Source organism: Lagenorhynchus albirostris, chromosome 3 (assembly GCF_949774975.1).
Source record: "Lagenorhynchus albirostris chromosome 3, mLagAlb1.1, whole genome shotgun sequence".
Lineage (NCBI taxonomy): Eukaryota > Metazoa > Chordata > Mammalia > Artiodactyla > Delphinidae > Lagenorhynchus > Lagenorhynchus albirostris.
The window spans coordinates 92,058,759-92,085,639 of NC_083097.1; the positions used below are offsets into that span (position 1 = coordinate 92,058,759).

General features: G+C 40.4%; 2 protein-coding genes across 9 annotated transcripts in view; both read left to right on the forward strand.

Moving 5' to 3' along the window:
* EPB41L4A (erythrocyte membrane protein band 4.1 like 4A) overlaps positions 1–26,881 on the forward strand; it is a 257,679-nt gene that overhangs the window by 151,905 nt on the left and 78,893 nt on the right. For all 8 annotated transcript variants that reach the window (XM_060143396.1, XM_060143392.1, XM_060143390.1 and 5 more), the window contains 3 exons: positions 2,028–2,115; positions 4,608–4,696; positions 5,253–5,316. In XM_060143396.1, the coding sequence (XP_059999379.1) occupies positions 2,028–2,115; positions 4,608–4,696; positions 5,253–5,316 (241 nt within the window). The remainder of the gene's footprint in view (positions 1–2,027; positions 2,116–4,607; positions 4,697–5,252; positions 5,317–26,881) is intronic.
* On the forward strand, positions 7,099–7,711 carry LOC132518179 (glycine cleavage system H protein, mitochondrial-like). Its single transcript, XM_060146192.1, has one exon. It carries the CDS (start codon positions 7,156–7,158, stop codon positions 7,675–7,677), a length of 522 nt encoding a protein of 173 aa, XP_060002175.1. The 5' UTR covers positions 7,099–7,155; the 3' UTR covers positions 7,678–7,711.

The window sequence follows — 26,881 nt, forward strand, 5'->3', positions numbered from 1 at the left end:
GTCACATCGCCCATCAACCATCATTTTATGCTATTGACAGGCTTAAGAAAAGCTTCTTAACAAATTCTTCATCTGTGCCTTGAACATTTTTTCTTTTCAAAGTTTTTTTTTTTTTACTGCTTATAACACTAAAATGCACATAGGAAACCCAGACAATTTAAAAAGTATAAAGGGAAAAAAGTGTAAAAGAGAGAGTAAATCCCAGTCCCTAAAGTCAACATATTTTTAGTTAATGGCCTTTCAGACCTCTCTCTATGCATGATTTCCCATAGAGAAAATTTATTTTATATAGATTTATGTATGTATGATTTTACAATGAAATCATTCTGTACATACTGTATTTTGCAATCTTCTATTTTTTTCAGTCACCAGTACCTTGTGAAATTTATTTTTTTTAAACTATAAATATATGTTATTACCACAAAAGCCTTAATGTATTCTGGATTTGCTCTGTCTTAAGTATGTAAGTTCTTCACAGTTACAAGCAAAGCCCTATTCAGTCTCTAGCAATGAATCTGGAGATCATGATGCCAGTGTGGAGCCTCAAGGGGTATTATGTTAACACCACATGCGCTTCTGAGAAATAAACACACTCCACTAGTAGGATTTTCAATTAATGGCCTGCAGCATTGAAGTTATAATTTAATTATAGTTATTTTGGTTAAATCCTCTATACTGATTAACTTTGCTTTATTGCCTCTTATGTAACATCCCCCTTTGAATTTGCTTGGTTTCTTTCAGATGTATTACAGTTAAGGTGAAAAAAAGTGTAGAATTAATCTGGTCAACAAAAAATGTTTGCCTAAAGGATCTGTTTCAGTGAGTAGCACCAGAAGTCAGTTGCTGAATTGCAGTCAGAGAAACTAGGCTTTCCACCTTGTGTTAACATGCCCCAGAATGCTCTCCAGCCTGGTTCTAGAGTCCTTCGTTTTAAGGTTTCACTGAAGTGGGTGCTAAGAGTGTACCTGTTATAACATTATAAAGGGCACCGTGTTTGGCACATCCTGAGAATACTGATTCTGCTAGGAGTTTCCAAGTACACTTATGTTTTGAAATTATCAGGGAGCTTTGATAAAGGACCTTATCTGTTTTATGGCATGGCGTTGACAGCGTGACTGTTATTTCTAAAAGACTAAAGCTTGATCAAGGTTTGGTAGCTTTCTTGTGTCTAATTTGTGGTAAACATTCTTCTTTATCGATTTCAAAAGTATTATATTGCTGGGCTTTCCAGAGTACCATGGCTGAAACATGGGATTGCATCGAAGCAGGATTTCTTAATTTTTAAAAATTTGTGACTCCTTTTGTTAACCATTAAAAATCTCTCTCTCTCTCTCTCATACACACACACACACACACACACACACACACACACACACACAGAGAGAGAGAGAGAGAGAGAGAGAGTTCCAGTCATCCATGGAGATTCCTGGCAGATGCTTACCCTCTTTAGGAATGAATGCTATTTTCTGTATATTGTCACCAATGAAGATTTTGAGAAGATTTTTATACTTTGTATTAAGAAAGTGACAAGTACTTTTACAGTTTCTAAAGGACTACACATGTGCTCAGGAGATGCTGATGAGCCCCGGTTGGGTGGTGAGGGCCCATTCTCTTCTTCCCTCCAACACTGCTCTCCTTCGTTTCCCTCCCGGTGGAGAGCTGCCGGTACACAGAGACGTTTTACTGTCTGTAAAGGGTATGCTTTTTAATTTGAGTGCTTATATGCTCAGTAATCTCTTTGGGGGTTTCTGAAACTGAGACTTTTTAATATATGTGGGGCTACTGAGATCAGCTATAATGAGCAAAACTAGATTTGGTAAATGAAATTAACTTACAAGTATCACCTCAGAGTATTAAAATTTTGTCACCACGAAGGCAAGAGTCTTCTTGAAATACAAAGGCTTATGTTTGCATTAACACAAAGCATTATTTATTTTTCCAGCGAATATAGTGAAAATGGCTTCTGTTCCCTGTGAGCGTAGTAGCTATCAGTAAAGTAAGGCTCTTTGTTTTTATGCTGGGCGTAGGGGTCAGGCTCCTTCTGAAGCGGAGCTGAATTATTTGAGGACTGCTAAATCCCTGGAGATGTACGGTGTTGACCTCCATCCTGTCTATGTGAGTAACATTTAATTAACACAGAGTATTTTAAGCTGATGACATTTTCTTAAAAAGTCACTGGAACTCCCAAAGGAAAGGAGCAGTCCTGTTGTTTAGCGAGCAGATGATACTTCTTCATCTGATGTTTTTGAACACAAAGAATCTCGTGCGTGGATTAAAGCCTAATGAGTTTTGCATAAAGGTCTGTGATTATATTTCCGTGTGTAGAAAAACAATTAACTGGGCTTGAAAACACAACCTGGATAACAGCTCCAGAGGGCTTAGCTAAACATCAAAACAGTTTTAAATTGGTCTATAATTGATTATATTAGACAGAAAACAGGAGGATTTTCCAAAAAATAGATTTTATGGCTGAAAAACATTCATAAAATCACCTGCCTGCTAAAGTAGACTTTAGGCAACAGTATATGTGTAACTGTTGGTGGTTCTATGTTGGATATGCAGGTTCTGTCAATATTAGGGTTACTGCCTACTGTAGTTATTGCCACTGCATAAATAGGAGAATTTTTGCAGTTTTTCTTCAGTGGCTGATGAAAACTTACGGAATATGATCAGTGGGCACTTACACTGAATCTGTACTGAGTGTTCAGGATCCAGATCTTCAACTTTGAGCCACTTCTCTAAGGTTACCAACTGGTTATTCTACACCAGTGAGATTGGAATGTCATTGTCTTTGATTTTATGAGAGTTTAGTTACCAATTGACAAATCTGATTATTTGAGAAAATGGACCAGTTGTCTTATTCTTTACACGAAATGAATTGCTAAAGATTATACGTAGATTGAATGTTTGTCATTTGGATTATGGAACTCAGTTGGGTTTTTTTTGGAACTCAATTTTTAAGAAACCCTGATAAGACTTACTGTAATGCAAACAGCTCATTGATGTATTCATTTTGTAATATGTCTTTTGCTCATCAGAGTTTGCTAAAACAAATCATCTCATATTATTTGTAAAGAATTAGAAGCATCCCTGGTTATACTGTTAATATGGCAATAAAAGTTACATATTTGGGAGAAGTAGTAGCTCCCTGATAAATTACAGTCTAATCTCATTAAACCATTAAATGCTCCATACTGCTTTCCTTTAAAAATACTTCTAAAACTTTGTGGAGTAATTATTATTTTTTTTCTTCTAGCCACATTAATCTTGTTAGGTTTTCAGTTTTTTAAAAAATATATTTTGTAGGAAATGTATAAAGAGAGAGTCTTCTGCAAAATGCCTCTGCATTTGTATAATGTTTATTCTAATTCAAAAATATTTTTTTTGTGGGAGGTGGAAATTTATGGCAAATGAACCGAATTCATTAGAATCTTCCATACATTCCTTTAAAATCGAATTTTTAGAACTGAAAGTGGGCAACAGCTGATATTTTTTGAAAATATATTAGTTATCTTATGTTCCTTGGGAATTTGACTTTGCAGGCTGTTATTTGACCTTAGGGTAGAAAAAAGATGGATACAAACACAATTCTCTGTGTGTTCTTGGTATCCACTCTGTGACCTTTTCATTTCAGAATCCCATTTTCTTTTTTTTTTTTTTTGCGGTACAGGGGCCTCTCACTGTTGTGGCCTCTCCCGTTGCGGAGCACAGGCTCCGGACGCGCAGGCTCAGCGGCCATGGCTCACGGGCCCAGCCGCTCCGCGGCACGTGGGATCCTCCCGGACCGGGGCATGAACCCGCGTCCCCTGAATCGGCAGGTGGACTCTCAACCACTGCGCCACCAGGGAAGCCCAGGATCCCACTTTCTTAATTGGGATTTGTTATTGCCCGGAAATGAAGGGTTTCCAGTCTTCACCTAGCAGAAGAGATCGTATTTTAAAATTTTTGAGCAGTCTTAAAGTCACAAATGGAAATAGGAAGCAGCATGCTGGAGACCTCAGAAAATCCATGTGTATGTCTGCAGGTGGCTGCCTGAGGTTTCTGGGGAGGGCGGTGGTGAACCAGGACTCATGACTGTCCCGATCAGAGAGTAAGATCAAGATGAGTCCTTGGAAGGGGCCCTTGAGAGCAGCCAGTGGTTGTCAGTTCTTGGCTGCTCAGGAGAATCACCTGGAGCATTTATGTGTTTTTGATACCTGGGCCCCTTCATTACAGATTCTCATTGAACCAGTTTTGATGGTACCCAGGCATCAGCATTTTAAGCTGCATGAGGGATTCCTGGTTAATGTGCAACCAGGGTTGAACACCACTGTAGAAGCAACACGGGGTGAATCAGTCAGTGGCTGGATTGGTAGGTAGTCCAGGTTCTCTTAATGAACTGAGGTGACCAGTTAGAAAGCACTAAGAAAAATTTTCTTAAAAACTTTGAAAAAAATGAGCAGCACATTAGCTACCATGATAGCTTAGCTAGCTTTCTAAGCTGATGTCTTTCAAAAACCAGATCTAGTATTTATGCAACAGATTATGTGTGTATGGCTAGTTACAGTTTGAGAAAGAGTTTTTACATGAACAAATTTATGGTTATAAACATATGTTTGTTTTTGTAGGGAGAAAACAAATCTGAGTATTTCTTAGGATTAACCCCGGTTGGTGTTGTTGTCTACAAGAATAAAAAACAAGTGGGGAAGTATTTCTGGTAAGTTTAACTTGAGGGCAGAGTTGGTATTAAAGTTGTACGCTCTATGTATTCGGCTTATGGGACTTGTATGTCATTGAAAGAGTTGGGGAAAGGCAAACAGGTACATTTCCAGTGGTTGACAAGTAAATCAGTGAACTTGGGTATAAGTTTTCTTCCAATGCATATCAGTGTATCTTTTCTCTGTAAATTTCAGGTATTTTGGTTCTGGACTCTCTTGTCCATGGAAGCTGTGTGTAGTAGGATTTCCTACCCATTCCAGGGTAGTCTGTGGGCCCAGGACTCCTCTGAGTTCTAACTCTAAATGGGGAAGGATCTGAGAGAGATAGGGGAGCCCATAGCACTCCACTGTGTCTGGGAAGGCAGCACCACCAGGGCCTGGGGACTCCAAGCTTGTCTGCATGTATTGGAGAAGCCCAGGAGAGTGAGAATGGAGTTTTGTTCAAGAAGATGTCCAGAATGAAGGATGTACAGGGAACTCTCTACAATTCCAGCAGCAGTCTATAAACCAGTCTTTTTCTACTGAATACTTCCCACTATCTGTTTTGCTTTTCAGGCCTCGGATTACAAAGGTTCACTTCAAGGAGACACAGTTTGAACTCAGAGTACTGGGAAAAGATGTAAGTTTGTGTTTAGTGCTTAGCTTCCCTGAGACGGGAAGCCTTGTCTACTCATTGATAACTTAGAAGACACGGTGAAGTAAAACCGCCGTGTTTTCTTCAGCTGCAGCCACATGGAAGGAGGTTAATTGACTCATGTGAACAATTTGTCAAGGAAGGGAAGGGGAAATGAGTAGGAATGAATGAGTTGGTAATGGAGAAATGTCACTTCAGTTTTAGCAAAGGAAAAAAATAACCTTTCTAGGGCACAGGAGAGAATAGGATGTGATTATCATTAGTGTAATTCCATCTTTAATATGGTCTATGAAGGTAAGATTCATGTAATTAGAAGGGCGCAGCCTGCATGCGGGATAAAACGTGTCCTAATTTTGTCCCGAAGTCAATTGAACAACAACCTGTAGGGAGTCACACTTCTGTTCTTTCCCTAGTTGAGCGTGGTAGATAAACCATATGGGAAATTCTGGATGCTTTCAAGGGAGACTGTAAGCCAAGGGTGCAGAAGTGCTGACGGTCACTCTGCAGGTTGGCAGTGACCTCCAGGACTGTTTGGGAAGCGGGTACAGTGTTTGTCAGAGCCTCAGGGTGCTCTCGTGCATTGACAGGTAGCTTTTAGGAAACTGGGCAAAAGAAGATAGGATGTGAAAGCTTCCTTTTAATCTCCCTGTGAAAATAATGCTCCCTTGAAGTGCTATTCCTATAATTCATGTTGGGATACGTGGATGAAAATATGACGTAGGAGAATTCATCCTTCTGTCTCCTTGATGCTAACTTTATGCTGAAAAAAAACTTAAGTGAACAGTGTTGAATTGACTTTCTAATAAGATACTTGTAGAAAGAAGTAAACAAAATCTGCTGATGCAGCCACAAGCTGGGATACAGGAAGCAAAGTGGCTGCAACCACAGTTGGAACCTGGTATCTGGTTTAGTGCCCCACGTGTAGCAGGTGCTCAGTAAATACTTGCGGCCTGATCAGTGAACTGATGTACTGGGATGGTGGGCTGCCAAATCAGAAAACCTGATACTACTATTGGTTCTTCTTCTAGAAAAAATACAGTGATCCCTCCCAGAACTGTGTGATATGCTGCCAATTATTGATGAAACTAAAATTGAATTTTTGACATGAGTTTTAACTTGTAAGGAGGGGAAATTCCTAGTTTTTAAAGGAACGAATAGTCTAAAAAGCTTGTAGTAGTGCTCAACAGTCTAGTCTGAAGAAAGTCCAGTTTTCTTCAGCCTTAAAAGATGTGCTGATAAAAGACTGAATTAAAATTATCCAAAAGTATTGTAGAATAGCTCATTAGATAGTAGTGTTATACAGTTTTCTTCCTATCCTGCTGCTGGTTTCATGTGACTTGATAATGCAAGGAGTAAGGTCTGTTTAATACTTGGAAATAACATTTCAAGTTTTTAATAAGAATGTGATAATGGGAATTCCTGGCAGTCTAGTGGTTAGGACTCCGCTCTCTCACTGCTGCGGGCCTGGGTTCAATCCCTGGTCAGGGAACTAAGATTAAGATCCCACAAGCTGCACAGCCAAAAAAAAAAAAAAAAAAGAAAGTGATAATAAAATGATAAGGCTTTTCATGAAAACAAAATAAACAAAGGGATTACATCAATCTAAAAAGTTTTGGCACAGCAAGGGAAACTATTCACAAAACGAAAAGCTTTTCAGGAATTCTGAATAAGTCTAAAATTATTTGTAGACTAAAATTAGTTTAAGTCTAAAATTATTTTTAACTTAAAATTAATTTAAGTAGGGCCCCGGGGCCGCCCCCTCCCCGCCCCTCCAGCCGGGGGTGCTCTAGATGCTGCGCGGAGACCCTCTGCACCCCTGCGAACATGGCGCTGCGAGTGGCGCGGAGCGTGCGGGCCGCGGTCTGCAGCCTGCGCGCCATCTCTGCGCCCAACGCGCCCTGCCCGCCGCGGCCCTGGGGACTACGGGCGGGCGCCGTCCGGGCGCTGCGCACCGGTCCCGTTCTGCTGTCGGGTCGTAAATTCACAGACAAACATGAATGGGTAACAACAGAAAACGGTGTTGGAACAGTGGGAATCAGCAATTTTGCACAGGAAGCTTTGGGAGATGTTGTTTACTGTAGTCTGCCTGAAGTTGGGACAAAATTGAACAAACAAGAGGAATTTGGTCCTTTGGAAAGTGTGAAAGCTGCTAGTGAACTCTATTCTCCTCTATCAGGAGAAGTAACTGAAATTAATGAAGCTCTAGCAGAAAATCCAGGACTTGTCAACAAATCTTGTTATGAAGATGGTTGGCTGATCAAGATGACACTCAGTAACCCTTCAGAACTAGATGAACTAATGAGTGAAGAAGCATATGAGAAATACATAAAATCTATTGAGGAGTGAAAATGGAACCCCTAAATAAACTAGTTTGAAACAACTTAAAAAAAAATAAATTTAAGTAGCCAAATTCCAACTCCTGTACTCCAAAAGAAAACAATAATAATAATGTCATCATTGCCACTGTAAAACTTGTACATATTACATAAGATTCTCCTCCCAAAGAATTCTTTATTTGTTGGGGGGTTGGTAAAAATGGATAAAGGGGGTCAAAATGTACAAACGTTCAGTGATAAAATAAGTTGTATATTTGAAAATTTCTAAGAGAGTAGATCTTTAAAAGTTCTCATCACAAGAAAGAAGACTTTTCTGTAACTATGTAAGGTGACAGAGCTTGACTTATTGTGGTGACCATTTTGCATTGTATACAAATATCAAATCATTATGTTGTATACCTGAAACTAATATAAGATTATATGTCAGGGGGCTTCCCTGGTGGCGCAGTGGTTGAGAATCTGCCTGCTGATGCAGGGGATGCGGGTTCGAGCCCTGGTCTGGGAGGATCCCACATGCCGCGGAGCGGCTGGGCCCGTGAGCCACAGCTGCTGAACCTGCGCGTCTGGAGCCTGTGCTCCGCAAAAAGGCCACGATAGTGAGAGGCCTGCGCACCGCTATGAAGAGTGGCCCCCGCTTGCCACAACTAGAGAAAGCCCTCGCACAGAAACGAAGACCCAACACAACAAAAATAAATAAATTAAAAAAAAAAAAAGGTCACCTGTTCCCTCAATTAAAAAAAAAAAATTATATGTGTTATACCTCAATAAAAATATAAAAAAGAAAAAGAATTTTCATGGAAGCATTACTATTATTCAAAGTCATTTTTTCCATTTAGACCTAAGTTATTTTTGTGAATGAGGGCCTTTGGTGAACTCCTTGTACATTATTATTACAGTGCCTTAAAATGTCTTCTACAACCTTGGGATAAATATTTGTTAAAGTTTCAGCTAACTCGAACTTTCAGCTTCTTACATTTCTTCATTATTAAGCGAAAACGATAACAAAATTGATGTCAGCATGTGATTTTTTAAAAAATGGCAGTCTCCACAGGGTGGCCTGGTTTCCTACACACACAGCTCAGTCCCTTTGCTGTAGCATCTCTGAGAAGGCATGGATGTTTGTTTGTGTGCAGCCTGAGGCACTGTGTGCTCCTGGCAGTGGTCTCTAGTAAGGTGCCAAAGCAGGTCACATATAATTCAGGCTTGAATCAAAGGAATTTTAAAATTTATTTTATTTTATTTTTTTAATTTTTTTAAAATTTATTTATTTAATTTATTTTTGGCTGCATTGGGTCTTCGTTGCTGTGCGCAGGCTTTCTCTAGTTGTGGCGAGCGGGGGCTACTCTTCGTTGCGGTGTGCGGGCTTCTCATTGTGGTGGCTTCTCTTGTTGTGGAGCACGGGCTCTTGGCACGCGGGCTCAGTAGTTGTGGCACACAGCCTCAGTAGTTGTGGCGCACGGGCTTAGTTGCTCCATGGCATGTGGGATCTTGCCGGGTCAGGGATCGAACCCGTGTCCCCAGCATTGGCAGGCGGATTCTTAACCACTGCACCACCAGGGAAGCCCTAAAATTTATTTTATTAAATCGCACACTAATTTAACCAAGGCACTCCATTTTCTGAGAATTCTGGCTTTGCAGACTCTTTCTTCTTTCTCCACCAGGGTATCTTTGTGAGGTGGTGATTTACATAATGGTAGAATTAAGTTGATTATTATGGAGGCCTAACTGTAATCATAGATTAAATAAAAAAGGCCCCTGAAACCCATTACCTGGAACAATAATCACAGTCAGCTTGGAAAAGGATTGAAATCCTTATTCTACTGGTTTTCCAGTCGGCTGGTCCAGTCAGAGAGACTTAACTCTTTATGTTAGGAGCTGTTAGGGACAAGTTCAGAGATTCAGTTCCCAAAAGAACAGCAATGTCCTACAGATAAAAGATTTTCCTGGTGTCACACTATGCCACTAACACTGTCCAATTCCACTTTTTAATATTTACCATGTCCAACAAAACACATTGACATATCTTATTAGATAGTAATAATGTCTAACATCTGTTTATATATTGCTTTGTATCCACAGATAACAATCTCATCTTTTTTCTTTTCAATATCTCCACCAATATTTTCTTTTTTCTTTCTTTTATAAATTTATTATTTTTTAAATATTTTTGGCTGTGTTGGGTCTTCGTTGCTTCTCTAGTGGTGGTGAGTGGGGTCTACTCTTTGTTGTGGTGTGCGGACTTCTCATTGTGGTGGCTTCTCTTGTTGTGGAGCACGGGCTCTAGGCACACGGTCCTCAGTAGTTGTGGCACGTGAGCTCAGCAGTTGTGGCACACGGGCTTAGTTGCTCCGTGGCATGTGGGATCTTCCCAGACCAGGCTCGAACCCGTGTCCCCTGCATTGGCAGGCGGATTCTTAACCACTGCACCACCAGGGAAGTCCCAGGAGCCCCATTTTTAACATGATGAGTCTGAGGTGTCTGTTAGACTTCTGAGTGGGGACATTTAGTAAGTGGGCTCTGTGAGTCTGGAGTTCAGGACCAATGTCTTTGCAGAATATTCAAATTTGAGAATCATTGACATATCCCTGGATTCAAAGCTATGACACTGTATGAGGTCACTAGGAGAATGAGTGTAGATGAGAAGAGAAGAGGAAGAACCAGAAAAGGAGGCTGAGAAGGAACAATCAGGGAGGTAGAAGGAATCCTAAATTGTCCTCACCTTTGCCAAGTGAAATTCATGTATTAAGTAAGGTTCAAATGATGCTGACATGTCAAATTAGATAAGGACTGAGAATCAACCGTAGGAATGTAGGAGGTCACTGATAAGACCAGTTTCAGTGGATTGAAGAGTGAGTTTTAGCAACTCCACTCTTAGCTCTTTGTACCCTAGAGAATCACAAAGGACATGGATATTCCTTGCAACACTTACGTGAAAGTAAAAAAAATAAAATAACAGAGACGTTCATTCATAGGAGAATGGACACCTAAATTCATGCATGTTAAGAAAAACAAAAGAGGTAATAGGAGGAATGGAATTGGAGATGGTGAGTGTGGACAGCTCTTCTGAGGAGTTTTGACACAAAGAGGAACAAATAGGGAGATACGTGGCGGGGGAAGTGGGGCAAGAGGAGGTGTGTGTTGTTTTGTTTTGTAAGTTGGAAGAAATAATAGCACATTTATATCCTGATGAGAATGATCCAATACATGGTGAAAACTTGATGTAGGAGAGAGAAATGCTGGAATGGTACTTGCTGAGTAGAGGATAGGAGATGCCAGCTGTTATATAAATGGAGGCATATACATGGTTTTAGAGAGCAGCCAGGGCAGTTCATCTCTGGTTTGCAGGCAGGAAGAAGGAGTGTGGGAATGTAGATTGGGGAAGGTGGTTGTTCTCTTATGACCCTTCTGCTTTTATTTTATTTTTTTAAAATTAATTAATTTATTTATTTGCGTTACGCGGGCCTCTCACTGTTGTGGCCTGTCCCGTTGCGGAGCACAGGCTCCGGACGCGCAGGCTCAGCGGCCATGGTTCACGGGACTAGCTGCTCCGTGGCATGTGGGATCTTCCCGGACCAGGGCATGAACCCGTGTCCCTGCATCGGTAGACGGACTCTCAACCACTGCGCCACCAGGGAAGCCCTCTGCTTTTATTTTGAGGGAACTAGGTAGCACGCTCTGCAGTTGAGATTGAGGTTGGGGAGGATGTGTTGGGGTCTGAAGGAAGAGGAAGCTATTAAATAGTAATTTGGGAGAGAAAATGGACATGGGACGTGTGGTTTGATGATGTACTATGATAGTTTCATGGTGTGAAGTGTCATAATTTCAAGTGAGCCCACTCATGGTCTGCTTTTCTCCAGCCACATTCAGTGGCACGGGGGCAGGCCTGGAGCAAGTGGGGAGTTGGTTTTGTTAAGAAAGCAATAAGAAAGAGAAGGGCAAGGGAACCCAGTGGGGCAGGGGAGTGATTATAGTGATTTGCCATGGAGTTGAAACAGGATAAGGAGGTGACTGAGGACAGTGAAAGAGCGGTCGAGTCTGTGGGTGGAGGTCCTGGTTTAGTTGAAAGATTGTTGGGGGTAGAGTATTGGAGGGAGTTAGCTGGAGAGGGAGGTGGTGATCAGAAAGTTGGGTGCTAGGCATTGAGATTAGGGAAGAGCTTCAGTTATTCTAAAGGGAAAGTCCTAGGGCAGTGGTTCTTCTGGGGGCAATGGCCTCTCATCCCCTGCTCCCCAGCCCTGGGGATGTTTGGCAACATCTAGAGACATTGTTGGTTGTCACAGTGCTGGATTGGGCAGGGATGGTGCTGGCTTCTAGAGGGTAGAGTTTGGCTGTGCCGCTAAACTTTCCCAGAGTGCTGGGTGTTGGTACAGGAAGGCCCTCCTCCCCCAATAAGTGTCAGTAGTGCTGAAGCTGAGAAACCCTGCTGTGGAGTTAGGAGCATGGGGGTGAAGGGTGGAGAGAGGGGGAAGACAACCTTGTTGGAGAAGAGAAGTTCAGGGAACTGAGATGTCTGGGAGTGGGAGGGATCTTTTTTTTATATATTAAAATTTCCAGTGGTTAATGCAAGAGTAGTATTGGAGAGAGTGACAGAGAGTGTAGTAGCATCAGCCTGTGAGGGAGATGACTTAAGGGCGACAGCCACCATAGAGATCACAGGTGATATATATTATCTGATGACATTCAAACCTGGGAGTTCTATGGGGAGGGAGAGAGCATGGTCTGCAAGTGGCAATGGGGAGCAAGGAGGATCCTCCCCCACTTGCAGGCCCAGTGATATGAGAAGCGTGGGGGCAGAAGGCACAGCACCGCATCAGCGCTGCGGTGCACGCTGTCCTCAGGGGAGAGCCTGGGTTGACAGGCTCAAGAGGGTGAAGGCAGCACCCTCTCTGTTTAAGAGAACAGATTGGAGCTGGGGGATTTTGCTGTTGTTGGTAGGCTATGAATTCCAGAGGGCACCAAGGAAGTGTTTCAGGATGTGGGTAGCAGTGAAGGAGGGGGGATAGACAAGGGGATATGCTGAGCATTATTTGGGGGTGACTGACATAAACAGATATAGGGGACATAGTGAGACGGGGTCCAGTGGGTTCAAGGCAGATGAAAGCGAAGAGGCTGTGAAATTCGAAAGGGAGTGAGGGTTGGTTTTCCACGTCTGCTGTCCACCCTAGTGATGAGGGTAGAAGGCTGGAGGGAAGTGAGATGGTCCCAGTGCACTAGTGCAGTCCTACCTTTCTTGGGAGAGGATTTCTCTGATCTGCGTGCGTGTGCTGGGTCTTGATGCTGACTGATGGACTGGAGGACTGCTGGAGGGGACTGGGTGGTACATCAAGCCTAGGGCCTCACCCACTGTGATCAGATTTACCTTTCAGAAAGAGTACTCTGGCTGCAGGGTGAACATGGAGGTGAGAACAGAGACAGACAAGTTAGGAGACTGAAGACTGATCAAGGGGAGATGACGAGGGGGTAGTCACCACAAGGAAGGAGGCAAGTGGACAGATTTGAGGGGCATTTAGGAGGTAACATTGCTTCTGATTGGTAGCAGATTGAATTTTTTTGTGCAAAACAGGGAGGAATTCAGAATCATACCTGAATTTCTTGGTTTCATGAACAGGGAAAGAATGCAGTCCCCAGAGTAGGCCTGGAAGTTGGCAGGTCCTAAGCATTTTGTTGAATAAGTGGAAAAAAAAAAAATGCTGTGATTACATTTACGTGTGATGCATCATGGAACTAACGTCAGCCAAACCAACCCGTGACAGGATGTAGAACCAAAAGGTTTCTGGCAGCTCTGGCCACGAGTAATTAGATGCACTTGGCCGAACTCTCAGCCTGCATTGAGAAGAGGAAGTCATGGTGGCCAGGAGTTATCACTGTTTGTCAACAAGCCCAAGAGGTCTTGCTTATGTAAGCTAGGGGTTCCTTTCATGTTTTTAATAGAACTACAGATTTTTTTTTTTTTTTTTTTTGCGATACACGGGCCTCTCACTGTTGTGGCCTCTCCCGTTGCGGAGCACAGGCTCCGGACTCGCAGGCTCAGCGGCCATGGCTCACGGGCCCAGCCGCTCCGCGGTATGTGGGACCCTCCTGGACCGGGGCACGAACCTGTGTCCCCTGCATCGGCAGGCGAACTCTCAACCACTGCGCCACCAGGGAAGCCCAATAAAAACAGATTTGTAAAATTTGTTTTTATTTGAAAATAATTCCAAATTTACCAAAAATTGCAAAGATTAAAATATTACAAACAACAAGTTCCCCTCATGTTACTCACGTTCACTTGTTAACATTTTACTCCATTTCCTTTTTTAGTTATCTCTCTCCACACACACACACTTCCTTCTGAACAATTTAACAGTAAGTTTCACGTGTCATGTGTCTCTAAATACTTCAGTGTGTGTTTCCTAAGAATAGAGATGTTCTCTAATGTGACCATAGACCATAGTACAGTTATCAACTTAATTTATGTTGGTAGAATACTTCTTTTATTTTTTCAATTTTTGAATTTTATTGTATTTATTTTTTTATACAGCAGGTTCTTATTAGTTATCCATTTAATACATATTAGTGTATATATGTCAATCCCAGTCTCCCAATTCATCACACCACCACCCCTCCCCCACCACTTTCCCCCCTTAGTGTCTGTATGTTTGTTCTCTACATCTGTGTCTCTATTTCTGCCCTGCAGACCGGTTCATCTGTACCATTTTTCTGGGTTTCACGTGTATGCACTAATATACAATATTTGTTTTTCTCTTTCTGACTTACTTCACTCTGTATGACAGTCTCTAGATCCACCCATGTCTCTACAAATGACCCAATTTCATTCCTTTTTATGGCTGAGTAATATTCCATTGTATATATGTACCACAACTTCTTTATCCATTCATCTGTCGATGGACATTTAGGTTGCTTCCATGACCTGGCTATTGTAAATACTGCTGCAATGAACATTGGGTACATGTGTCTTTTTATTTTTTTTATTTTTTGCGGTACGCGGGCCTCTCACTGTTGTGGCCTCTCCCATTGCGGAGCATAGGCTCTGGATGCGCAGGCTCAGCGGCCATGGCTCATGGGCCTAGCCGCTCCATGGCATGTGGGATCTTCCCGGACCAGGGCACGAACCCATGTCCCCTGCATCAGCAGGCAGACTCTCAACCACTGCACCACCAGGGAAGCCCGCATGTGTCTTTTTGAATTATGGTTTTCTCTGGGTATATGCCCAGTAGTGGGATTGCTGGATGATATGGTAATTCTATTTTTAGTTTTCTAAGGAACCTCCATACTGTTCTCCATAGTGGATGTATCAATTTACATTCCCACCAACAGTGCAAGAGGGTTCCCTTTTCTCCACACCCTCTCCTGCATTTGTTGTCTGTAGATTTTCTGATGATGCCCATTCTAACTGCTGTGAGGTGTTACCTCATTGTAGTTTTGATTTGCATTTCTCTGATAATTAGTGATGTTGAGCAGCTTTTCATGTACTTCTGGGCCATCTGTATGTCTTCTTTGGAGAAATGTCTATTTAGGTCTTCTGCCCATTTTTGGATTGGGTTGTTGGTTTCTTGAATATCGAGCTGCATGAGCTGCTTATATATTTTGGAGATTAATCCTTTGTCCGTTGATTTGTTTGCAAATATTTTCTCCCATTCTGAGGGTTATCTTTTCGTCTTGTTCATGGTTTCCTTTGCTGTGCAAAAGCTTTGAAGTTTCATTAGGTTCCCATTTATTTATTTTTGTTTTTATTTCCATTACTCTAGGAGGTGTATCAAAAAAGATCTTGCTGTGATTTATGTCAAAGAGTGTTCTTCCTATGTTTTCCTCTAAGAGTTTTATATGTTTTATGTTTTATGTTTTCCTCTAAGAGTCCGGTCTTACATTTAGGTCTCTAATCCGTTTTGAGTTTATTTTTGTGTATGGTGTTAAGGAGTGTTCTAATTTCATTCTTTTACATGTAGCCATCCAGTTTTCCCAGCACCACTTATTGAAGGGGCTGTCTTTTCTACATTGTATATCCTTGCCTCCTTTGTCATTGATTAGTTGACCATAGGTGTGTGGGTTTATCTCTGGGCTTTCTATCCTGTTCCATTCATCTATGTTTCTGTTTTTGTGCCAATACCATATTGTCTTGATTACTGTAGCTTTGTAGTGTAGTCTGAAGTCAGGGAGTCTGATTCCTCCAGCTCTGTTTTTTTCCCTCAAGACTGCTTTGGCTATTCAGGGTCTTTTGTGTCTCCATGAAAATTTTAAGATTTTTTGTTCTAGTTCTGTAAAAAATGCCATTGGTAATTTGATAAGGATTGCATTGAATCTGTAGATTGCTTTGGGTAGTATAGTCATTTTCACAGTATTGATTCTTCCAATCCAAGAACATGGTATATCTCTCCATCTGTTGGTTATCATCTTTAATTAATGCTTTCATCAGTGTCTTATAGTTTTCTGCATACAGGTCTTTTGTCTTCTTAGGTAGGTTTATTCCTAGGTATTTTATTCTTTTTGTTGCAGTGGTAAATGGGAGTGTTTCCTTAATTTCTCTTTCAAATTTTTCATCATTAGTGTATAAGAATGCAAGAGATTTCTGTGGATTAATTTTGTAACCTGCAACTTTACCAAATTCATTTATTAGCTGTAGTAGTTTTCTGGTGGCATCTTTAGGATACTTTATGTATAGTATCATGTCATCTGCAGACAGTGACAGTTTTACTTCTTCTTTTCCAATGTGGATTCCTTTTATTTCTTTTTCTTCTCTGATTGCCGTGGCTAGGACTTTCAAAACTATGTTGAATAATAGTGACAAGAGTGTATATCCTTGTCTCGTTCCTAATCTTAGAGGAAATGCTTTCAGTTTTTCACCATTGAGAATGATGTTTGCTGTGTGTTTGTCGTATATGGCCTTTATTATGTTGAGGTAGGTTCCCTCTATGCCCACTTTCTGGAGCTTTTTATCATAAATAGGTGTTGAGTTTTGTCCAAAACTTTTTCTGCATCTATTGAGATGATCATATGGTTTTTATCCTTCAGTTTGTTAATGTGGTGTATCACATTGATTTGCATATATTGAAGAATCCTTGCATCCCTGAGATAAATCCCACTTGATCATGGTGTATGATCCTTTTAATGTGTTGTTGGATTCTGTTTGTTAGTATTTTGTTGAGGATTTTTGCATCTATATTCATCAGTGATATTGATCTCTAGTTTTCTTTTTTTGTAGTATCTTTGTCTGGTTTTGGTATAAGGGTGATGGTGGCCTCATAGAATGAGTTTGGGAGTGTTCCTTCCTCTGCAGTTATTTGGAAGAATTTGAGAAGGATGGGTGTTAGCTCTTCTCTAAATGTTTGATAGAATTCACCTGTGAAGCCATGTGGTCCTGGACTTTTGTTTGTTGGAAGATTTTTAATCATAGTTTCAATTTCATTACTTGTGATTTGTCTGTTCATATTTTCTACTTCCTTTCTGGTTCAGTCTTGGAAGGTTATACCTTTCTAAAAATTTGTCCATTTCGTCCAGGCTGTCCATTTTATTGGCACAGAGTTGCTTATACTAGTCTCTTAGGATGCTATGTATTTTTGCGGTGTCTGTTGTAACTTCTCCTTTTTCATTTCTAATTTTACTGATTTGAGTCCTCTCCCTCTTTTTCTTGATGAGTCTGGCTAATGGTTTATCAATTTTGTTCATCTTCTCAAAGAACGAGCTTTTAGTTTTATTAATCTTTGCTGTTGTTTTCTTTGTTTCTATTTCATTTATTTCTGCTCTTTATGATTTCTTTCCTTCTGCTAACTTTCGGTTTTGTTTGTTCTTCTTTCTCTAATTCCTTTAGGTGTAAGGTTAGATTGTTTACTTGAGATTTTTCTTGTTTCTTGAGGTCGGCTTGTATAGCTATAAACTTCCCTCTTAGAACTGCTTTTGCTGCATCCCATAGGTTTTGGATCATCATGTTTTCATTGTCATTTGTCTCTAGGTATTTATTGATTTCCTCTTTGATTTCTTCAGTGATCTCTTGGTTATTTAGTAACGTATTGTTTAGCCTCCATGTGTTTGTGTTTTTTACATTTTTTTCCCTATAATTCATTTCTAATCTCATAGCGTTGTGGTCAGAAAAGATGCTTGATATGATTTCAGTTTTCTTAAATTTACTGAGGCTTGATTTGTGAACCAAGATGTGATGTGTCCTGGAGAATGTTTCGTGCGCCCTTGAGAAGAAAGTGTAATCTGCTGTTTTTGGATGGAATGTCCTATAAATATCAATTAAGCCTATCTGGTCTTTTGTGTCATTTAAAGCTTCTGTTTCCTTATTTATTTTATTTTGGATGATCTGTCCATTGCTGTAAGTGAGGTGTTAAATTCCCCCAGTATTATTGTATTACTGTCGATTTCCTCTTTTATAGCTGTTAGCAGTTGCCTTATGTATTGAGGTGATTGTATGTTGGGTCCATATATATTTATAATTGTTATGTCTTGTTCTTGGATTGATCCCTTGATCATTATGTAGTGTCCTTGTCTCTTGTCATATTCTTTATTTTAAAGTCTATTTTATCTGATATGAGTATTGCTACTCCAGCTTTCTTTTGATTTCCATTGGCATGGAATATCTTTTTCCATTCCCTCACTTTCAGTCTGTGTGTGTCCCTAGGTCTGAAGTGGGTCTCTTGTAGACAGCATATATATGGGTCTTGTTTTTGTATCCATTCAGCAAATTTGTGTCTTTTGGTTGGAGCATTTAATCTATTTACGTTTAAGTTAATTATCAATATGTATGTTCCTATGACCATTTTCTTAATTGTTTTGGGTTTGTTTTTGTAGGTCCTTTTCTTCAATTGTGTTTCCCACTTAGAGAAGTTCCTTTAGCATTTGTTGTAGAGCGGTTTGGTGGTGCTGAATTCTCTTAGCTTTTGCTTGTCAGTAAAACTTTTGATTTCTCCATTGAATCTGAGTGAGATCCTTGCCAGGTAGAGTAATCTTGGTTGTAGGTTCTTCCCTTTCATCCCTTTAAGTATATCATGCCACTCCCTTTGGCTTGTAGAGTTTCTGCTGAGAAATCAGCTGTTAACCTTATGGGAATTCTCTTGTATGTTATTTGTCATTTTTCCCTTGCTGCTTTCAGTACTTTCTCTTTGTCTTTAATTTTTGCCAATTTGATTAGTATGTGTCTCGGCGTGTTTCTCCTTGGGTTTATCCTGTATGAAACTCTCTGTGCTTCCTGGTATTGGTTGGCTATTTCTTTTCCCATTTTAGGGAAGTTTTCGACTATAATGTCTTCAAATATTTTTTTCGGGTCCTTTCTGTCTCTCTTCTCCTTCTGGGACCCCTATAATGCAAATGTTGTTGCGTCTAATGTTATTCCAGAGGCCTCTTAGGCTGTCTTCATTTCTTTTCATTTTTTTTTCTTTATTTTGTCCCGCAGCAGTGAATTCCACCATTCTGTCTTCCAGGTCTCTTATCTGTTCTTCTGCCTCAGTTATTCTGCTATTGATTCCTTGTAGTGTAGTTTTCATTTCATTTATTGTATTGTTCATTTGTGTGTTTGTTCTTTAATTCTTCTAGGTCTTTGTTAAACATTTCTTGCATCTTCTTGATCTTTGCCTCCATTCTTTTTCCGAGGTCCTGGATCATCTTCACTCTCATTATTCTGAATTCTTTTTCTGGAAGGTTGCCTATCTCCACTTCATGTGGTTGTTTTTCTGGAGTTTTATGTTGTTCCTTCATCTGGTACATAGCCCTCTGCATTTTCATCTTGTCTGTTTTTCTGTGAATGTGTTTTTTGTTCCATAGGCTGTGGGATTATAGTTCTTCTTGCTTCTGTTGTCTGCCCTCTAGTTAGAATACTTGTATCATCTACTTCCTATATTCCAATTTTGTTGGCTGACCTAATAAAGTTTTTTATAGTATTTTCCTTCTCCAATGTAGAATCAACTTAGCTTCCTTTAATCTGGAACATTTTAGTAGCATTTTTGTTTTTTATGACTTTGAGATTTTTGAAAACTACAATTCTACTCCACTTTTTGAAAATACAGTTGACCCTAGAACAAGGAGTTTGAGCTGCGTGGGTCCACCTATAGGTAGATTTTTTCCACTGGATAGGTAGTACAGTTACTTCCTGATCTCTGGTTAGTTGAACATGCTGAGGCAGAGCCTTGGATCCAGAGGGTCGCCTGTAAAGTTATACCAGATTCTTGACCGTGTGGGGATTGGTGCTCCTAACCCCCTGTTGCTCAAGGGTCAACTGTGGAAAGCTGCTCAGTTCATATTTGTCTGTTTCACTGTGATTGAATGAGGTTCTGCATTCTCCGCTGGAAGGCAGCACAGGTGAATTTGTGTGTCTCCCAGGGTGTCACATCTGGAGGTGCATGGTAACCACTGCCAGCCTCCTATCGGTTATGTTAAGTGTGATCACCCAGTTGTGATTGTCCCAATTTTCCACTTGATAATTACTGGGTTTTTATTTTTCTCCTTTGCAACTAATAAGCAATCTGTGGAGAGATAATGTAATTCAGTGCAAATGCCCTGCTCTTCAATATTTACCTTAGGTCTAGCATCCATTGAGGACTCTTGCCTGATTTGATCTTTTACTATGATGCTTGCAAAATGCTGATATTCTAGCTGTCCTGCTGCCTCCACATGTATCAGTCAGCCCTTGGCACTCTGCTGTAGGTGAGAGCCTCACCTTCTCTCCTTTTTATTTGTTATTGGCATGGACTGACTCCTATTTTTTCACTGGTTTGTAATACACTACTGTAGCTAACTATTCTGTTATTGAAGTTGTCCTAGATTTGGCCAGTGGGAGCCCTTTGGGACTCCTGTGCCCTTTTGACCTGCCCTTACCATTGTTTTGGTCACTTTCTTCCTTTGTTGGTATAGCTTGGTATTTCAGGTGCATCTTGTACCTACCCTGCATCCACTCTGTTATCAGCCATTTCTCCAAAGAGCCCTGGTCCCTTTCAGTGGGGAAGGGTCAAGATCTGGGTGTTAGGTGTAGTCATTGCTACTGGGGTGACTTTGCTTCTCAGCCTTTCTAGTTGACAAAGCTAGGGAATACAAGCATGAATATACACATGTGTACAAATATGAATACATATGTTCACACACACGTGTGCATAGGAGCATGCTTCTGCACATTTTAGAAATCATAAGTTCATGCCATACCTCCAGTTTCCATCCATCCCCACAGGACTTGCTCTTCCTTCCCTCATTTCATTTTTAAAAAAAATTATTATTGTATTTAATTGAACATTTCCACTTTGTTTTAATGATTGCTTTTATTTATTTATTTATCATTTATTTATTTATTTTTGGCTGTGCTGGGTCTTTGCTGATGTGCTCAGGCTTTCTCTAGTTGCGGCGAGTGGGGGCTACTCTTCGTTGCGGTGCACGGGCTTCTCATTGCGGTGGCTTCTCTTGTTGCGGAGCACGGGCTCTAGGAGCGTGGGCTTCAGTAGTTGCAGCACATGGGCACAGTAGTTGTGGCTCGCGGGCTCTAGAGCGCAGGCTCAATAGTTGTGGCGCACGGGCTTAGCTGCTCCGCAGTATGTGGGATCTTCCCGGACCAGGGCTCAAACCTGTGTTCCCTGCACTGGCAGGCAGATTCTTAACCACTGTGCCACCAGGGAAGCCTCCCTCTCATTTCATTTTTGTACAGGCTCTCTTTGGCCTGGGAGAACCATGGCTCCCAATAACAGTAACACATTTACTTGTGTGCTCAGTCCTAAACTGCATCTCAAATAGTTTCAGAACTGCTTTGGCCAAACCACTGAAATTGACCATTTTTTTGTGTGATTCTTTCACTCATGTATATCACCTTGCCAAGACAGTATAGAGTCTAATACCGTGTTCAAAATGTACTTGGGTTGGCCTTTCCTTCCCTCCTTCCCTATTCCTGTGTCTCTGGGGTTCATTTGACATCTAGTTAGGTTTAACTGTTTCAGTTTGCTTTCAGTTATAGGCCCCCCCCTTCATATCTTCTTTTCTTTGATTTTAATTTTTGAAGATGTAGAAGATTAGCATGCTTCCAAAAGGCAAAAACTCTGCAAGAAGGCCCACTCAGAAGTATTGCTGACTCCCATATTCCTTTAGTTCCGTTCCCTTACCCTTCTTTGTAGGTAACCAACTTCAGGGTTTTATGGCTTATCCTCCTCCTTGTATTTCTAGTTATAAAGATAAGCATATTAAAGTGTTTTTCTTTCTTACATAAAATATAGCATACTCTATGTGGTCTTTGCACTTTTTCTTTCATTTAGTGGTGCCTCCTAGAAATCTGTGTATCAGTTCATTTGGAGATTGCTTGTTCTCTTGTACATCTGCATAGTACTCCATTGAGTGTCTGTAAAGTAGTTTATTCAACCAATCTCTTATGCTGGGATGTTTAGGTAGTTCTTGATAGTTTGCAATTAAAAATTTTCCTTCAGTCAGTAACTTGGGGCATATGTATTTTTATATCGTTGGAGGGCTGCCTTCGGGGTAAATTCCCAGGAGTAGGAATGCTGGAAGGGTGAGTGTATGTGTAGGTATGTTAGATATTGCCTTATTCCCCCATCCTAACCTTCACCCGCAGTTTCTGTGCCATTGTACATTTCACCTACAGTGTTGAGTGTACCTGGAACTATAGGTGTTATATTTTCCCCTAAGTGTTCACAGGTGTGACTCTGTTAGTAACATTTGGATCCTGATTCCATATGACAGTGTGGTTTGGAGTCTTTCAGATTAAGTGATGGATTACTAGACTAGTGGTCAGATAGCATGGTGTAAGTCCAGATCTCCCACTTCTCTAACTTTGGACAATTTCCTGAATGACATTTAGCCTACATTTCCTTATCTAATAAGTGAGGATGATAAAATCTGTCTTACAAGGTTGTTGTGAGGTTGAATGAACCCAGTCCAAAGTTGGACTTGTAACAGGTACCTGGTACACGTCTCTGAGTCAGAAGTGTCTTTGCCCTCATGCACTTAGAGCTCTTGAAGTTTTGCACAGGAAAGGGCTCAGGCAGCAGCTTGTTCTTGACTAGCCTTGGCTGGTGAATAGCTCTTGCCAAGGCAACAAGGGGAGCTCAGGTCTTCCAGGCCCATGGAGTTTCCTTTGCTTCATTTGCTAGTATGTTTCTCCATAATTAAGTGAGCCATTTGTTTGGAAGGAATGTCTAAATTCTGGTATAAAATTTTTCTACATTAAGAGTATCAATAGATCTTACCAGATATGCCTTCATTTTAACAAGCTTAAGTAACACTTGTTATTAAAATTTTTTAAACATTTGTAAGACTGGTGATAAAAATTAGTTACCATTAAAAAATGAAATCTGCAAATATAAGAGAGAAATGCTGACATTTTAGGAAATCCTACAGTTTCTTTAAAGAAAAGATGAGGAAAAGATAGAGTAAAAACAACAATAACAAAAGTAAGCCATCTGGAATCCTGGGTTTGCATCTGTGCATTTTTTCAAATAGGAAGCAGAATAAGCTCAATGAAATAGTTTTCAGAGTTTACTGAAACATGATATAAATATTCTCTAATGTTTTGGCTCCTATTTTCTCCTTTTGAATTCTTGGGAGGAAAGGGAAAAAGGGGGGTGCACAGCACAATCTAACACATCCTTTCCAATTCTATAATTTATGTTTGTATGAAATAGAAGGGGTTATAAACAATTATTCATCAAGCAATTAATTTATTCATCTGTAAAAGAGGTAAAAAGGTTTTTCATCTTTAGTGTATAGTTTGAAATATAACCCACATAGCTGACAAAAGAGTTCTGGAATATTTTTGTTGGTGTTGTTCTTTTATTGTAGAATACAATATATATGTAGGAATAGAAATTAATGTTATTCTTCCAGTGCTCTGTTGAAATGCACAGTGATTTTTAATTCAAACGATATTATGTGCATTGCAGAAAGAATTTTAAAAATAACTGATGTGTGTGTAGGGATGTTTATATTTTCTAAACCAGAGTAGTTGAAATAAAGTTTTTGCTCATATAGATCAGGGAAACACCAGCTACCTTACCAGCTCTTGGAGAGTCACAGTACATATTAGCTCAATAAAAGATCTGAGCATTTAACCCAGTGTTTCGCAAACTTTTTTGACCATAGAACTCTTTTTATGCCAATAGCATAAGACATTAATGATGTAAGAAACACTTTTTAGGGAGCACTCTGTAAAGGAAAAACTTGAAAGAACAAGATAATATTTTACTCAAGTGTTTTAAAATTCCCTCTAACTTCCCTTTCCAAATAATAACAAGATTGATAATTTTTTGGTTGCAGGGGTTACTCTGAACTCTGTCTGGCTTTGCACTCGGGATGAGAAAGCAGTGGAAAATATGGGGAAAGTGATTAAAACAAACATCGTGCCCACTGTCTCACATACACAAACGTAGTTAAATTTTTACAACTGCAATCATTCAGGCTTACCATTTATAAAGACAATTTCTCTAATACTTAAAATTTTGTGATATTTCTTTGGTATTTCTTTTCAGTTCAAGAATAATTTTCTTTTCTGTTCCACCATTTGCCTTCCTTTGCTTTATCAGTAATTAAGTTCTTTCAATCATTTGCTATTAGCCCCCTGATTTTTATTTCATCTAGTGTCTAAAGTAAGCTAACAATTGCCAAGTACATATAAATCTTCTAGAGATTGAATATTTGAAAAAAGATGCCATAAAACTGTAGGCTTGTAATCTTTGCACTTCTTTTTAGCCTCTCCTCTGCCTTTATGGATCTTTGATAAGAAAACTCTCTGTTGTAGGCCTTTGCAACATTTATGTAATGATCGCATCTTACTATTGTTAGAAGTACTAATCTCTTTACTCTTAAGTATTTGACCTATGCAGTGTACCTTAGGTTACTTCTATTGACCGTGGAGGTGGGATGAATATATAATGACAGGATTGAGAAAATGTTCGTCCTCGTAATTCTAGGGAAGCTGAGGAAGGCAGATTGTCCAGTAGTGGCTGCTTCCCAAGACGGAAGCAGAGGGACCAGCTAGAGTAGGGACTGTGTGTGGCAAGCCCATTGGGCATGGGAGAGGCAGTGAAGCTGGAGCCCAGGGAGAGTTAGCTGCTGTGCATCTTGTAGTGTGAACCCCTCCATGGCCCTGTCAGTAAACTCAAGACGATTCAGAGAAGCCAGGCTAAAGTAGATTGATTTCTTCAAGGCTGCAAAGAGGAACATAGCCAGCAAAGATGGGAAAAGAGTGAGAAGAACAGAGGGAGTTAGGTTGGGAATTCGTCCATATAATCTACGTCCTGAATTCTTACAAATGATGGAATTGGGACTTTGAGCCCAGTTTACCTAGAGATCCACAGTGTGATGAAGCCCCACATGATATCTGAGTTAGAGGTGACTTAAGCTTGATCTCTTTATAAAAGGAAAAGAAATAGATTCACACCATAGCTTTGCTTCCGGCATAAAATGACGAAAACTATGAAGGTGTTTGAGGAATTTTGCCAAAAGCAAGCTTTGGTTGCTTGGATAAAGTATTTTAGCGATAGGTTGAAATGAACTTCTGAAGCTAAGCAGCTACTTGTCTTTGTGTGAACAAATGGAAAGGTGCTAATTGTCCATGTCCATTTAGAAGAGGTTTAGTAGGTAGCAGAGTTTCAAAAAGAAAGACATTTGAATGCCGCATCAGTTACATTTATGCCAGCAGTTATTGTATGTGGCAAAAATACACAGAATTTATTCTGAATACCTGGCTCTTTTTAAATTTATGTTAACTTGCCTTTTAGTATTTGGATCATTCTGCTAACAATGGGACAAAAACCAGGCAGCTGGTGTTAAAGCCCTGTATGAATGGGGGAATGAGTTTATATTTGTCATTTGCACAGGGCAGAAGTAATTTAGCGAGCCTGTGGGAGGCTCTTTTGTTCCTTTAATATATTTGTATCCACAGAAACTTGAGAAAACCCAATTCTGGTTGGATCTTAAATACCTTTTATCCTTTCATTAGGTGATGGTAGTTTTAAAAAATATATTAAAAGTTAGATTTCCTGTGACCAGGTCTCTATTTGAAAAGCAAAAGAATACAGATATTTCTGTGATGAATAAAGTGAAAACCAGTCCTAGAAAAGTTTAAGGAGATTTACTTTGTTTTCAAGTTTGAACATTTTTTTGTTTCTCCTCCACTTTTGGAAATCTGGATGATATATGTAATTAAATCACTTTGTGAAAATTCGATTTAGTATGTCAATTCCACCTTATTTGTGGATGCTTTTGCTAAAATGTGAAGGTGTCTGTGTCACAGAATAGTCACTAGTAGCCACCATTTCTTGTCAGTGAGAATGCCCAGTACGTTAGTCCTAACACACTTTGTGTTTCAGTTGTTGACAGGCAGATGGGTGCATATACTGAGGAAGGTGTTAGATTGGGGAGCGGAAGAGCAGCCTGTCCTGTACTGGCTTCTTCTTTTGCTTTTTTTTTGGTGAGGCTTGCTGGATCTTAGTTCCCCTACCAGGGATCGAACCCATTCCCCTGCAGTGGAAGCCTGGAGTCTTAACCACTGGATCGCCAGGGAAGTCCCATGTACTGGCTTTATCTTATTTATCCTGATACACAACCAGAAGCAAAATTATCTTAAAATTAATGACCTGTGTATTATATATTCAGATAATCCAGTGACTTTAAAACACCGGCATGGGCTTCCCTGGTGGCACAGTGGTTGAGTGCCGATGCAGGGGACACGGGTTCGTGCCCCGGTCCGGGAAGATCCCACATGCCGCAGAGCGGCTGGGCCCGTGAGCCATGGCCGCTGAGCCTGCGCGTCCGGAGCCTGTGCTACGCAACGGGAGAGGCCACAACAGTGAGAGGCCCGTGTACCGCAAACAAACAAACAAACAAACAAAACACCAGCATGTTATATGACAAACTCTTAATAGTGGTTGCCTCTGAGGAGGGGAATTGGAGACAGTGGTAGGAGGGCGATTGAGTTAGAATTGTGTTATCCACTTCGGTAACTTTTGATGTTTGTTACCATGAGTATATATTTAAAAAGGAAAAGTAAAAGAAGACAAATTCCCCTCTAAGCATTCCCATCTCCTGACAGGAGGCTTGGTTTCTCACCCTGCCTCCAAGGATGTTCTGTGATTTCCTCTGTGCCCCTTCCTCCTCACCTCCCCCCTAGTTTCTTTTGCTTCTGAGAAAAACACTTTCTGAATTGATCACCTTTTCTTCATCACCTCTAATTTTGTAATCCTTAACCCCTTTCACGAAAGCCACTGAAGATTTCTCCCCATTAAATGCAGTGACCT

Excerpts from the sequence above, each read along its gene's own strand:
- LOC132518179 (XM_060146192.1), top strand. The coding sequence starts at position 7,156 with ATGGCGCTGCGAGTGGCGCGGAGCGTGCGGGCCGCGGTCTGCAGCCTG.